This window comes from Phascolarctos cinereus, unplaced genomic scaffold (assembly GCF_003287225.1).
Source record: "Phascolarctos cinereus isolate Bilbo 61053 unplaced genomic scaffold, phaCin_HiC Scaffold_5;HRSCAF=322, whole genome shotgun sequence".
NCBI lineage: Eukaryota > Metazoa > Chordata > Mammalia > Diprotodontia > Phascolarctidae > Phascolarctos > Phascolarctos cinereus.
The window spans coordinates 461,257,734-461,272,421 of NW_027555958.1; the positions used below are offsets into that span (position 1 = coordinate 461,257,734).

General features: G+C 41.0%; 1 protein-coding gene across 3 annotated transcripts in view; it reads right to left on the reverse strand.

Annotated features, from left to right (window-relative positions):
- Window positions 1–14,688, reverse strand: part of CUNH1orf87 (chromosome unknown C1orf87 homolog) — a 61,413-nt gene that overhangs the window by 26,202 nt on the left and 20,523 nt on the right. For all 3 annotated transcript variants that reach the window (XM_020993162.2, XM_020993164.2, XM_020993155.2), the window contains 3 exons: window positions 14,216–14,467; window positions 8,738–8,859; window positions 4,425–4,569 (listed from right to left, as the gene is read on the reverse strand). In XM_020993162.2, the coding sequence (XP_020848821.1) occupies window positions 4,425–4,569; window positions 8,738–8,859; window positions 14,216–14,467 (519 nt within the window). The remainder of the gene's footprint in view (window positions 1–4,424; window positions 4,570–8,737; window positions 8,860–14,215; window positions 14,468–14,688) is intronic.

Here is a 14,688-nt window from a genome sequence, read left to right on the forward strand (position 1 = left end):
AAAGACATCTAAGAAAGAGATTCATTTTTGGATTTTCATGAAAAACCATTCATAAGTCACAGAGGGATTACTGTATGTGTTGGGAGGTGGTGTTTCCTTTAAAATAAAATTGCACAATATTTGAGAGGCAGCATATTTTAGTGGGATTAATGCTGGACCTAGAATCCAGGTCCTGGGATATGTTTATATCATAGCTTTGACATTTACAAATTTTATGACCAAAGACACTCAACTTATTAGAGCTTCTGTTTCTTTGTCTATAAAATGAGTATTTGTAATACCTGTTTCACTGGGTGGTTGTGAGAAAAAAGACTCCATAAGCATTCATGTTTTATCTACCGGTAAGCTTTTTTTTTTTGAGGGGGGGGAATGGTGATCCCAACTTGTAATTTCTTTATTGTAGGTAATTCCCAGTGTGGAAACTTGTCTGCAACTTAAATTATTAAAGAGTTGCTTGGGGACAGTGAGTGACTTGTCTTGTGGTTGCATAGCCAGGATGTGCCAGAGATGTGGTTTGCAGCCAGGTCTTCCTGCCTTGAAGTCTGGCCCTCTGTCCACCATGGGACACTAGAGTTCTTAAGTCTTATTATTGTGTTCTAAAGTATTAAAGTCATGGGTTGATTCACTGGTGGAAGGAATACTAACATCAATGAGATTGAAGATCCTAAATTGTTTACACGTGTTTAAGTGATGAGGACTCTGTCACCTAGAAAATGTAAAATTATGTTCAGTTTTTTTAATGGACTCGAGAATAAAATATGGATTCCCACATTTGGCTTTTAAAGCCCTTCCCAATCTGTTTACTAAGGTGGGAGGGATGTGGGAAGGATTTTAATCAAAAAGAAATAAAATAGCACTTGGGCACTTGCATAGATAAACTTTAGATATCTGAAAACTTTAATCTGTTAAATATATCATTTCCTGATGATGTCTGATAGTGGTGATGCCGATTAGGAGGATGAGGAACGGGAGGAAAAGAAGGAAGATGATCACCGAATTCCTTGCTTCCCTCTAGTACTTCAAAATTACATATAAATGAGATGTAGCTCACTCTTTGATTTCTTCTGAGAACTTCCTATGTGATCCTTACAACATATGTGTGCTATTGTTATCCCCATTTTACTGATGAGGGAATTGAGGCAGGCAAAAGTTAAGTGACTTACCCAGGACCGCACACCTACCAAATGGATGAGGCAGGATTTGAACTCAGATCTTTGTGATGCCAAGCCCAGCATTCTATCTGCAGAGTCCCCAAAATGCTCACTATACCAGGCATTTTGCCATGCTCAGGGAAAGCAAACAAGGCTAGTGGTTTGCAGAGCTATCTTGTGTTACCTCATTTGGTCCTCGCAAGAACCTACCAAAGTAGGTGCTATATTCACCCCCATTTTACTGATGAGGAAACTCAAGCTCAGAGAGGTTGAGTCACTAGCCCAGGGTCCCACAACTAGTAAGTGTCTAAGGGAGAAGTTGAACCCAGAACTTCCTGACTCCATGTCTAGCCCTCTTTTTCACCAAGCTGCCTCATGAATAGCTCCTGCTGTGAAGGAAAGCACATTTTAATGGAGGAGACAATAAATACCTAAGTATATAGAAGATGTAGACATCATAGGAAAAGGTCACCTGAAAGGGGAAAGATTCTGCACATGGCAACAGAGGGTCATAGACCTAAGATTAGAAGAGACCTCAGAGGTTCTAGTCTACCACTGTCATCAATCAATCAGTCAATCAGCAAACTTTTAGTAAGCATTTACTATTCACAGGGGCTATGCTAAGCACAAAGACAAAAATGAAACAGTTCCTACCCTCATGGAGCTTATATTCTAATGGAGGGGAAAAGATATAAACGAATAGGAATATTTGAGATACATGGAGAGTAGATAGAATGAATAGGAATGTTTGAGATATATACAGAGTAGATACAAGGTAACCTTAGCAGGGAAATTAGGGACTAGAGATGTTAAGGAACTCACTGGAAGTCACACAGGTAATATGTCAGTCAGGATTTGAACCCGTGTCATCCAACTCCAGACCAAGCATTCTTTCCACTGCCCCTCTGCTTCCCATGAGCACTGGCCTCCTGGATGCTAGATCCTGCCTCCCCAGACCCTCCTCACCTTAGTGGTCTTGCCTGGACTCGGCTGAATGATTTATGAACCTACTAGATTGGCACGGTCCATTTTCTGTCCTATCAGACTCCACCTCCACCTTCATGGTAGGGTCTGCACCACTCTCCATGACAACCAGACTGACCGTGTGCCTGGCGAAGTGGGGCCATCATTTAATAAAAGATTGTGGACTTGACTTTCAAGCTTGGTCCCTTCAGTCAGAATCAAACAATCATAGAATCTCTGAGTAGGAAAGGACATCAGTGCCCATTGAGTCCAGCCTTTGGCTGGCCGAGAATCAATTCTAGAACATACTCCACAAGTGGCCATCCAGCTCCTGCTTGACAGAGTCTAGAGGAGGGGACCCCATTTCTCTTGGAGCGAGCCAGCCAGCCAGCCAGCCCACTTTGAGACAGCTCAGATGGTAGGCAGCTCTTCCTGACATCCAGATTAAATCTTCCTTCTTGCAACTCCAACCCTCTGTTCCTAGCTCTGCTCTCTGGGGTCAAAGGACTCCTGAGAGTCCATCAGGTATTTGAACAGAGGTTCAAAGTCTTTTCTCCTACAAACTAAAAAATGAAAAACAAAATATGCATCTCCATCAGTTGCTCCCCTATGAAACGAGATCCTTCACCTTTGTGGTCATCTTTTTCTTCTAGGAATTGCTTTCCCAGAGGGGCAAACAGGATTTTTTCATATCCCCCTCCATTTCCCCTCCTGGCTTCCATTCCAAATAATCACAGGAGTTTTGTCAGCATGGATGGAACAATGGACTTGCAGTTGAGAAGACCCATCTCAAACCCTTATTAGCTGTGGGACCCTCAGCAAGGTACTGAGACATTCTGATTCTCTGGGTCCTCATCTGTAAAATGGAGATAATTAAAGCCCTACCTCACATAGTCATTATGAAAAGAGATGAAATAATGTATACAAAGTGATTGGCAAACTCTGAAGTGCTCTATGAAGATGAGTTATTGTCAACATCATCATCATCATTGTTATTATTGCTAGCACTCCTATGATGTAATGGAATGTACACTGGCCTTGGATTCTGAATGCCTAGATTCAAAGCCACACTCTTCCCTCTGCTTGCCGTTTGACTTTAGGCGAGTCATTAAACTTTCTTGAATCTGTTTCTTCATCTGCAGTGTAGAGATTAGTTTAGTTGATCCTAACAATTTTACCAAGTTATGTTTTAACATTCTGTGTTGTAAGGTTCCTGCTGGCTCTTACATTCTATGTTCTGTGTTCTTCTCCAGTTCTTATGTTCTGAGGTTCCTCATAGTTCTAAGGTCTATCCCAGAGCTAACATCCTTTATTCTAAGGTCCTCTCCAATGATTATCTTTAATATTCTAAGGTCTCTTTCAGCTCTGAAATTGTGTTCTAAGTTTCTTTGAACCCTGACATTCTGTGTCCCATGTTCTAACATTCTATATCCTGAAATCGCTTTTAGTTCTGTCTTTTCTAAGGTTCCTTCCAGCTCTACCATTCTATACTTTATGTTCTAAGGTCCATTTCAGCTCTGACAGCTAGGTTCTCTCCCAGCTCTGACATCCTCTATTCTGTGGTTCTCCCCAGTTCTAACATCCAATGTTCTGTGGCCCTTTAGCTCCACAAACCTAGGCTTTTGTTGTAGTTGTTTTATTTTTTGACATCTAGTCTGAGTGAATGGAATGGGATGATCACCCAGCATTTCAATGACAGCTAGTTAAGAGTTTGGGAAACTGGGATTCGGCTGCTTGACAGAAGGCTTTGTTTTCTACTGTGAAATGTTGTTTTGACAGTTTTAAACTTTCCATTGTTGCATGGATCTCAGACTCCTCCCCAAGGTATTTTTGGTCCAGTTCTAATAGTTTAATTAGCCTTTCTCTTTTGCCCCTCCCCAAACTCTGAGATAATAATAATCCCTAATGATGGCTAACACTTACATAGTGCTTCCTATGTGCCAGGCACTGTGCTAAGCCCTTTACAATTGTTATGTCATTTGACCCTCACAACAATCCTGGGAGGTAGGTGCTATGATTGTCCCCATTTTATAGATGAGGAAACTGAGACAAATAGAGGTTAAGTGTCTTGTCCAGGGTCACAGAGCTAGGAAACATCTGAAACTAGATTTAAAACTCAGGTCTTCCTGACTCCAGGCCCAGCACTCTGTCCACTGTACCACCTTGCTTCCCACAGAGAACAAAGAATTTTATGTATACCATACAATCCAGACTGAGAAGAGAAAATCACTCCCAGAATCTCTCTACCATCTATCTGCTTATAAATACACGTTGAAATAAACCTATAAACCTAAATGTGACACGGTTTACCTTGGAGGGTGGCAGGTGGCCAGAGAAGGGTTGGTCTTCTTTATGAAAACTCAGGTGAAGGTTTTCAATGTTGAGTTTGCCCTTGAATGTCTTCAGGGCACTCCTGAGAAGCCCAGTTAGGTTGTCACTGGTTTCAGAAGATGAGCTGTGGAATTGAGACGCAATAGAAGGGGTATGAGTAAAAGGCAGAGAGATGTGATAGAGTCCTGAAAATGGATCAGGAGGCCTGGGTTTGGGTCCCATCTCTGTCACTCAATGGGAAGCCACTTTCCTCTTTGAGTCTCTTTCCTCATCTGTGAAATGAGGATAGTGGTGTGTATGTGACTTACGTCAAAGGGTCATTCTTTGTGAACCAACACTGAGCCACCTGATATGGTGTAGTAGTGTCTGAAATTTGTCAAGTGCTGGAAGATGAAGTATTTTTAGACGGAAGTGGCCTTAGATTCAAGAAAACCGCAAGAGCCCATTCATCCGGTAACAAGAGAATTAAGGCTAAATTAGGATGGGGGCTACATGACTGGAGAGAAAGGATTGGAGGTGAGAAACGTTGTGGAGATAGGATTGACAAGATCTAACAGCTGATTGGATATTAGGCTGAGAAAGAAAAGTCAAAATGGAGGATCCAAGGTGATGAGCTTGGGTGTTCTCAACAGGAATGGGAAGGCTAGGAGGATGTGCATGAGCTCAGTTTCCAGCTTTGGACTTGTTGAGGGTGAGATGCTCATGAGATGTCCAGCAGGCAGGTGATGCAAGAATGGTGTGTTCTAGAGAGATAATAGGGTGAGACATACAGATTCAGTGGTAATATGCAGAGGCATTATGCTTAAACCAAAGGGAGCAAATGAAATTGTCAAGTACAAGAAGGTATAGATGTATAGGCAGACAGAGAGATGGATAGATGGACAGATGGATGGAGAGATAGATAGATAGATAGATAGATAGATAGATAGATAGATAGATAGATAGATAGATAGATAGATAGATAGATAGACAGGCAGATGAAGAGACAGGTAGGTAGGTAGGTAGATAGATAGATAGATAGATAGATAGATAGATAGATAGATAGACAGATAGATAGATGGATGGATGGATGGATGAATGAAGAGACAGCTAGGTAGATAGATAGATAGATAGATAAATAGATAGATAGATAGACAGACAGACAGATCAAAGAGGATATGGGACACAGCTCTAGGGAACATTAATCATAAAGGGAGCAAGAAACTGACAAAATTTTTAGGCAACATTAACAGCAACAATAACAACAATAATATCTAGCATTTATAGAAAACCTTAAGGCTGTCATTTGATTTTTATGACAACACCATGAGGTTGCTGTCATTATTCTCCCCATTTTACAGATGAGATAACTGAGGTCAAGTGACTTGCCTAAGGTCACAGAGTTAGGAGCTCATTATTTTTCCTCTCTTTCTTTTAGCTTCTCTCTTTCTATCAAACACATCACTCTTCTTTTAGTCTCCCAGGTTTTCCATCAAGATGTTATCCTCACCTCTTTATGCTCACCCTCCTACCATCCCTATCCAATCCATTGCTAAATCTTATCAGTTCTCTCCAATCTGTCCTCTTCTTTCTCCTCCTAGCATAACCCATGTCTGAGGCAGGGTTCAAACACAGATCTTCCTGACTCCAAGTCTGACGCTCCAGCTCCCCTATGAATACTGAGCAACTCTGAGAGTACCCCCACCTCCATCAGGGGAACCGGAGGCAGATGCATGAAAGAATCCCACTTCCTGTAGCCTGTGGGATTTTCTTAGAAGGCTCAGATCCAGATGCTTCCTACATCTGGTCTAACTTAGATGAGGGGAGCTATTGCCACCCCAGCTATTGCTGGCAATGCTGTGAGTTTCAAACACGTCCAGGCCTCTTTAACTGAAAGCTCCCCACAACTGAACACCCAGAGAAGGCTGTCTTCTGGAATTAACACATTAATGAAAAAAGCCTTGGATGAGCTATAAGCTGGGACCCTGGACCATTACTCCTGTGGTTTATTTGTTCATTTGTTTGTTTGTTTTTGACAGGCAGTTTTTACAAGCAGCAGCTTTTCTGAAAACCCCAGGGCCTTTTCCCCAGGTGTCTCTTCTCCAAGAGACACAAACCCACCCTGTGAAGAAATTGGCTGTTGGTGGAGTGGCAGAAAGGACACTCGTCAGATGAAGTGGGCTTTGTGAGATGTTCCCCTCTTGCCAGCTTGGTGAGTTTGGAAATAGAAACAACAATCGTAACAAATAATGGCAACACACCCTCTACAACTGGGCCGAGTTGTTTGTGAAATAAAGGTATCAGAGAGATGGCCTTTAAGGACCCTCCCAGCCAGTCTTGGTCCTGAGCTCTCTCCCTAATATTCTGGATTCTAATATTCTAAGATCTAGGTGCAGGGGTGGGTAACCTGTGGCCTCAAGGCCACATGTGGCCCTATAGGTCCACAGGTGCAGCCCTTTGATTGCATCCAAACTTCACAGAACAAATGCCTTTAATAAAAGCTATACCTCACAATTATTTTTTCCTGCATCAATTAGATGTTTGAGGATGTTATTGCTTCTCCAGTAAAATTCCGCAGTCAAAGCTGAGCTCCAGTGACAATGTGACCAAGAATCTCACCTGAGTCTCTCAACCAATGAAGGTTAAGACTTGGAAGCTGGGTTTCAAGAGGAGGCTATCAGATTGTAAATTAGATTGCAACCTCCTTGAGGGCAGGGACTATCTCACTTTTGTGTTCCCATCCTGAGCATTTAGCACAGAAATGTGTAATGAACACTTGATTAATTGATTGAGTTTGCTATGTAAGCTGCAAACCCCTGTTGTTATTAAGTAGTCTACAAATATTATAGACAGCTAGGTGGTATAGTGGATATAGTGTCATGCCTGGAGTCAGGAAGGTCTGAGTTCAAGTCTAGCCTCAGGCACTTAGCAGCTCTGTGACCCTGGACAAGTCATTTCACTGTTTACCTCAGTTTCCTCATCTGTAAAATAAGGGGGAAGTAAATGGCAAACCACTCCATCATTTCTGCAAAAAAAAAACCCTAAATGAGGTCACAAAGAGTCAGACAAGACTAAACAACAAAAACCAACATAAAAATACTCCTTATGATCCTACCACTGGTCACAGAACAACTTTAACAAAGGATCAACTTTAAGGTCTAAAAAACAATATGGTGGCATAATGGACAGATAATTGAACTTGGAGTTCAATGGTATCTCAGGTGCTCAATGTTTTTCATGACCCTGAGCAAGCCACAGAAATGCTCTATGCCTTGTTTTCTTTTTGTTAAAACGAGGGGATTGGATTCAATGCTCTCTGGGCTTGAAAGACCTCTGACTTTTAGTACTATCACTGGTCCTAAGTAGAAGGAGCCTAATTACTAAAGCTACTATTTTTATTGACAAGACAGGTTGAAGCCAGTGTTCCATATATAGATGGAGTATAAAGAAACCTTATGGGAAATACAGTTCTCTGGTACCAGGATGCAAAGCCTCCATTTTTAAGCAATGAACTTAAAAAACATTTAGTAAGCACTCAGTATGTGTTGGTGCTGTGCTAAGCTGGTATCTGTTTCAAATCCCAGGCTGCTTGAAGGAGAAATAACCAAAGCCAGCCCTAAGCATTCATTGCCTTTCTCTGTTCTATTTTCCCTGCGCTTAAGGGAAGGAGATCCCTGAGTCATCACTCATCTGAGATCCTTCTTCAGAAATACAGGTGAGCTCCTCTTCACGTTCTCTGTGGTCTCAGCTTGAAGAACAAGGAACTCAGTAGCACTTAAGTGCCTCAGCATTTTTTTCGTAAATTTGCTTTTCTATTTTCCATATGTGAACTTCATAAGCAAGTGACAGAGAGAGAGAGAGAGAGAGAGAGAGAGAAATGGAGACAGAAAAAGAAACAGAGAGAAGAGAAAGAAACAGAGACAAAGAGAAGGAAACAGAATGCTCATGTAAAATTCTTCCTGGGGGAAAAAAACATAAAGAGTAGCAGGAAAAAAAAAAAAAGAAACCCACCACATTGTGACAAGGCTGGGTCAACATCAAAGAGGCCCTGCTGGTGATAGGAGGTGAGGCTAAATGACCTCTGTGGGCCTTTCTAAATCATGAGATCATGATTCTAAATCTTCTTGCATACTGACCTCCCTCTCACAGGAAGTGTTCAAGCACTGACTGGATGACCAACAATTAGGGAGGGTCTAGAGGGAATTTCTATATTGGTTGGAAGGTGGAACATCTAGGTCTATAAGGTTCCATTTAACTCTGAACTTCCTTGGATATGTGACCATCTGCACCAAAGAAGGAGAGGAAAGTATCACCTTCGGTCAAGATCATTGATTTCCTCCATTTTTACTGGGATGTCGTCAACCAGGGACTCACTCCTTTGAGTTTCATTTGATGCAGCTAATCTTAAAAACCACAACAGCTTTTTATAATTGATCTAAAAATGAACATACATTTTGGTTACATGAAAAAGAAAGAGGTTTGCAAAATGTCTTTACAGAATCCATCCATTCATCCATCCATCCCTCCATCCATCTGTCAATTTACTGATACTCACAAGGGACCAGGACCCATACCGGATGTTGGAGATGCATAGCCTAAACTAAAACAATCCTTGTTCTTGAGAAGCTTATGTTCTACTGAAAATTTACAGGTCCCTACCAGTATCTCTGAAAATAGCTGTACAAACCCCCCGAAGCTTGGGACAGTACATTCTCCATATTGGAAGCAGATTTGTACCTTAACAAAGAATTTAAAACTCAAGTAATTGGCCAGGATCATGAGCAAGCAGTGCAAAAAGAGTTAGACTATATTATCTTACTTTGGTGAAAAAGAAGATCAAAATATACAACCAGAAGAAGACAACAAAGTCAAAGCTCCTACATCCAAAGCCTCCAAAAAAATATGAATCAGTCCCAGGCCTTGGAAGAGCTCAAAAGGGATTTGAGAAGCAAGTAAGGGAAAAGAGGAAAACTGAGAGTGATGCAAGAAAATCATGAAAAACAAGTCAACAGCTTGCTAAAGGAGACCCAAAAAAATACTGAAGAAAATAACACCTTAAAAAATAGCCTAACCCAAATGGCAAAAGAGGTCCAAAAAGCCAATGAGGAGAAGAATGCCCTAAAAAGAAAAATTGGCCAAATGGAAAAGGAAGTCCAAAAGCTTACTGAAGAAAATACTTCCTTAAAAATTAGAATAGAGCAATTGGAAGCTAGTGACTTTATGAGAAATCAAGACACTGTAAAACAAATCCAAAAGAATGAAAAATTAGAAAACAATGTGAAATATCTCATTGGAAAAACAACTGACCTGGAAAATAGATCCAGGAGAGAGAATTTAAAAATTATTGGACTATCTGAAAGCCATGATCAAAAAAAGAGCCTAGACATCATCTTTCAAGAAATTATCAAGGAAAACTGCCCTGATATATTAGAACCAGAGGGCAAAATAGAAATTGAAAGAATCCACAGATCTCCTCCTGAAAGAGATCCCCAAAGGAAAACTCCTAGGAATATTGTAGCCAAATTCCAGAGTTCCCAGGTCAAGGAGAAAATATTACAAGCTGCCAGAAGGAAACAATTCAAGTACTGTGGAAACACAATCAGGATAACACAAGATTTAGCAGCTTCTACATTAAAGGACCACAGGGCATGGAATATAATACTCCAGAGGGCAAAGGAGATAGGATTACAACCAAGAATCATCTACCCAGCAAAACTGAGTATAATCCTTCAGGAGAAAAAATGTTCATTCAGTGAAATAGAGGACTTTCAAGCATTCCTGATGAAAAGACCAGAGCTGAATAGAAAATTTGACTTTCAAATACAGGACTCAAGTGGAACATGAAGAGGTAAACAGGAAAGAGAAATCATAAGAGACTTATTAAGATTGAACTGTTTACATTCCTGCATGGAAAGATGATATTTATAACTCATGAGACCTTTGTCAGTATTAGGGTAGTTGGAGGAAAAAAAATTATATGTATGTATATGTAGATAGATAGATAGAGGGCACAGGGTGAGCTGAAGATTAAGGGATGAGAGAGGGTTATATTTTGAGAAGAAGAAAGGGAGAGGTAGAATGGGGTAAATTATCTCACAAAAAAAAAAAACCAGAAGTCTCTTACAGTGGAGGGGAAGCAGGGGAAGGTGAGAGGGAATGAGTGAATCTTATTCTTATAGTATTTGGCTTAACAAGGGAATAACATACACATTCAATTGGGTATGGAAATCTGTCTTACCCTACAGGAAAATAGGGGGAGAAGGGGACAAGAGAGCAGGGGGATGATAGAGAGGAGGGCAGATTGGGAAAGGGGGTAATCAGAAGTAAATACTTCTGAGGAGGGACAGGGTCAAAAGAAAGAATAGAATAAATTGGAGGGTAGGATAGGATTAAGGGAAATAGAGTTAGTTTTTCACAACATGTCTACTATGGATGTGTTTTGCATAACTGCACATGTACAACCTATACTGAGTTGTTTGCCTTTTCAATGAGGGTGGGTGGGGAGGGAGGAAGAGAGAAAATTTGGAACCTAAAGTTTTAAAAACATATTTTAAAAAATGTTTTCACATGCTACTGGGAAATAAGAAATACAAGAAATGGGGTACAGAAGCCTATCCTGCCCTACAGGAAAATAGAAGGGGAAGGGGATAAGAGAAGGGGAGAGAGATAGAAGAGAGGACAGACTAGGGGAAGGGATATTCAGAATGCATGCCATCTTAGGGTGGGGGGAGGGGGAGATGGGGTGAAAATTTGGAACTCAAAAACTTGTGGAAGTGAATGTTGAAAACTAAAAATAAATAAATTTATATTTAAAAAAACAAACAAAAAAAGAAGCTTATGTTCTAAAGCAGGAGACAAAATATAGCTCATAAACATATGTAAAATAAGGGTTAGGGCCTAGGCACTGTAAGAAACCTCTCTCTAATAATGAAGGTCAGAACTTTATCTGTCACTTACAGTCTTAAAGAGATGCTTCGGACACAAAAGATTAAGGGTTTGCCCAGGATCCTCGCCTCTTTGAGGGTAGGCACTGAGAGATCTCCCAGGAGTTCCCACACTAATGGTCCCAGGTCCAGACCCAAAACAAGCCCAAACCTCCACCTCTCTTATCCATCTCTGAGCAACCAGTGCAATAATCCTGATGACCTTGGCAGTGTTGCCTAATAGAGAGGGCCCTGCATCCAAAGTCCCGAAGACTTGTGTGCAAATCCCAACCCAGACGCATGCTACTTGTGAGATCCTGGGCAAGCCATTCCTTCAGTATCCAATGCCTTAGCTTCCCCATCTATAAAATGAGGGGGTTAGACTGAAAGGCCTCTACTGTCCCTCTCAGCGCTAAATCTATGATCCTATGACAAAAGCCATTTCCCAAGGAGATTTAAACCTCTCGTGCCTTTCAATTGTCATCATCATTAGCATTAAAGACAATACTATTAAGAAACTTTTAGGCTCCCAAAGCTCATCGTTCCCAATTCCTATAAGGAAAGTGATGCATATATCCTAAGTCTCATTTCAGAGAAGGGAAAAAATGGGGCTGTAGGAGATGAAGTTGGCTTCCTGAATTTAAACTTTTTTTTTTTTGGTGAGGCAATCGGGGTTAACTGACTTGCTCAGGGTCACACAGTAAGTGTCATGTGTCTGAGGCCAAATTTGAACTCAGATCCTCCTTACTCCAAGGCTGGAGCTTTATCCACTGTGCCATCTACCTGGCCCCAAACTTTCTTTTAAAAGTCAACTTAGAGACCACCTCCTACAGAAAGCCTTCCCTGATTTTCTCCTGTTGGTGATGACCTTTCCTTCACAGACTTTTCAGAGCAGTGTATTTCATACTTAGCATGTAAGAGCACATATTATAGGTTTCTTGGCTTCCTAGTAGACTGTCAGCTCTTGGAGGGCAGGGATTCCTTAGCCTTCAGTGCCCAGGATACAGTCATTTTTCAGTTGTGTCCAACTCCTCATGACCCCATTTGGGTTTTGTTTCATTTTGTTGTTGGCAAAGATATTGGAGTGGTTTGCCATGTCCTTCTTCAGCTCATTTTACAAATGAGGAAACTCAGGCAAACAGAGTTAAATGACTTGTCTAGGGTCACACAGCTAGTATGTGCCTCAGGTGAGATTTGAACTCATGAAGATGTGTCATCCTAACTTCAGGCGGGGTGCTCTGTGCACTATGGCCCCACCTAGCTGCCTAGATATTTAATTAATATTGTGTCTTATTGTATTAAGTAAATAGTAACATATTTAGTAAGTCATCACAGGTAGTGTGATACAGTACATTCAGAGGATCTGGGTTCAAATCCTACTTCTGAAAATTACTACTTGTGTAACCTTGTGCTATTCATTTAAAGTCTCTGGGCCTAACTTTCCTCTTTCCCTTCTACTCCTAGACTAATAATCCTGTGGTTTTACATACACACACACACACACACACACACACACACACACACACACACATATCAATTTATAGCTACATATCTATGTAGATGTAGGTAGATAGATAGATAGATATACTAGTTAAAACCATGATTCTGATAAGGCTTCCTTCCACAGGCTTTGCCAAACTGCCAAAGAGACCCAAGTCACAAAAAGGTTCTGAATCTCTGCCTTAAGCAAAGCCTTCAACCTAACTGGTCTTACTTAGCTTCCTCATCTATAAAATGAGGGGAGTTGGGCAAGATGTTCTGTGTAATGCCTTCTGCCTTTAAAGCTGTACAACTATGAACGTGTTAGGCAGAATTCAAATGCAAGTCTCCTGATTCCACATTAAACCTCCACTGGTTAGGTGGAGAAAATCAAACAGTTAATCAGGTGAATAACATTTATTAAGCACTTATTATGTGCCATCAAAAAAAAAAAGAAAGAAACGTAAGATCTTGGCAACTGGTTTCATCACTTCCTAGTAAATAGAGGGAGAAGAAATAGAAGCAGTGTTAGATTTTATATTCTTGGGCTCAAAGATCACTGCAGATGGTGACTACAGCCATGAAATTAAAAGACACTTGTTCATTGAAAGGAAAGCTATGGCAAATCTGCACAGCATACTGAAGAGCAGAGACCATCACCTTGCCAGCAAAGGACCGTATAACCAAAGCTCTCTATTATTTTTCCAGTATCAACATAAGGCTATGAGAGTTGGACACTAAGGAAAGCTGAGCACCACAGAATTGATGCTCTTGAAATGTGTTGCTGGTGAATACTTTTGAGAGTCCCTTGGGCAGCAAGGAGATCAAAGTGGTCAATGCTTAAAGAAATTAATTCAGGCCGTTCACTGGAAGGTCAAATACTGAAACTGAAATACTTTGGTCACAAAATGAGATGATGGGACTCATGGGAAAAAAACCACCGATGGTGGGACAGATTGAAGGCAAAAGGAGGAGATGACAGAGGATGATGCATAAATACTCTCATGGAAACAAAGAACGTGAGCTTGGATGGACTTAGAAAGATAGTGTAGAACAGAAGGGCCTGGCGTGCTGTGGTCCGTGGGGTCACAAAGGGTCAGACACACGACCAAACAACCTCGCAACAATAAAATTATGAGTCAGGTACTCTGCTAAACTGGAGATAAAAAGAAAGGCAAAAACATGCTTCCTGCCTTCAAGAAACTTATTATCTAATGGAGGAGTCACCATGCAAACAAAGCTATATCCAAGATCAACTGGGGGCCATCTCAGAGGGAAAGCTCTGGAGTTAAGGACTGGGAAAGACTTCTCACTGACCCATGCCTACTTTAAAAAGTGAAAGGTTAATTTTCTCTCCCCACCCCCACTATCAGATTAAGCTAGCCATACCAGTTCTGAGTATCTGGTCTGAGTGAACCTCTGGAAAAGTAGCTTGACAGTGGGCAACTGAAGAGGGACCTCATGCTTTACTAGCAATCGGCTCAGCTGGGACTGAAGAAGAAGTCCAGAAGAGATGGGATCCAGGACCTTCAATTCCTTTTCCAGATTGTCCAGCAAATCATAACTTGGAGGATGCACCTTGAATTCTCTTCCAACTATGGCCAGAAGAGACTCGTCTTCGCTTGACCTCAGACCAAGGCTCTGAGAAAGACCAAAAATAAATAAATAAATAAACAAAAACCAAACAAATAAATAAACAAACAAACAAATAAATAAATGAAAACATACCACAGATAAATTTGAAAAACTCAATCCATGAAAGCATTTTTTTTTATTTGGTGCTCTGTATGATTGGGCCTCCTCTTTGCTGACTGGTGGATGGAATACTGTGAGTAGGCATGAGCTTTATGTTCTGTAGCTAA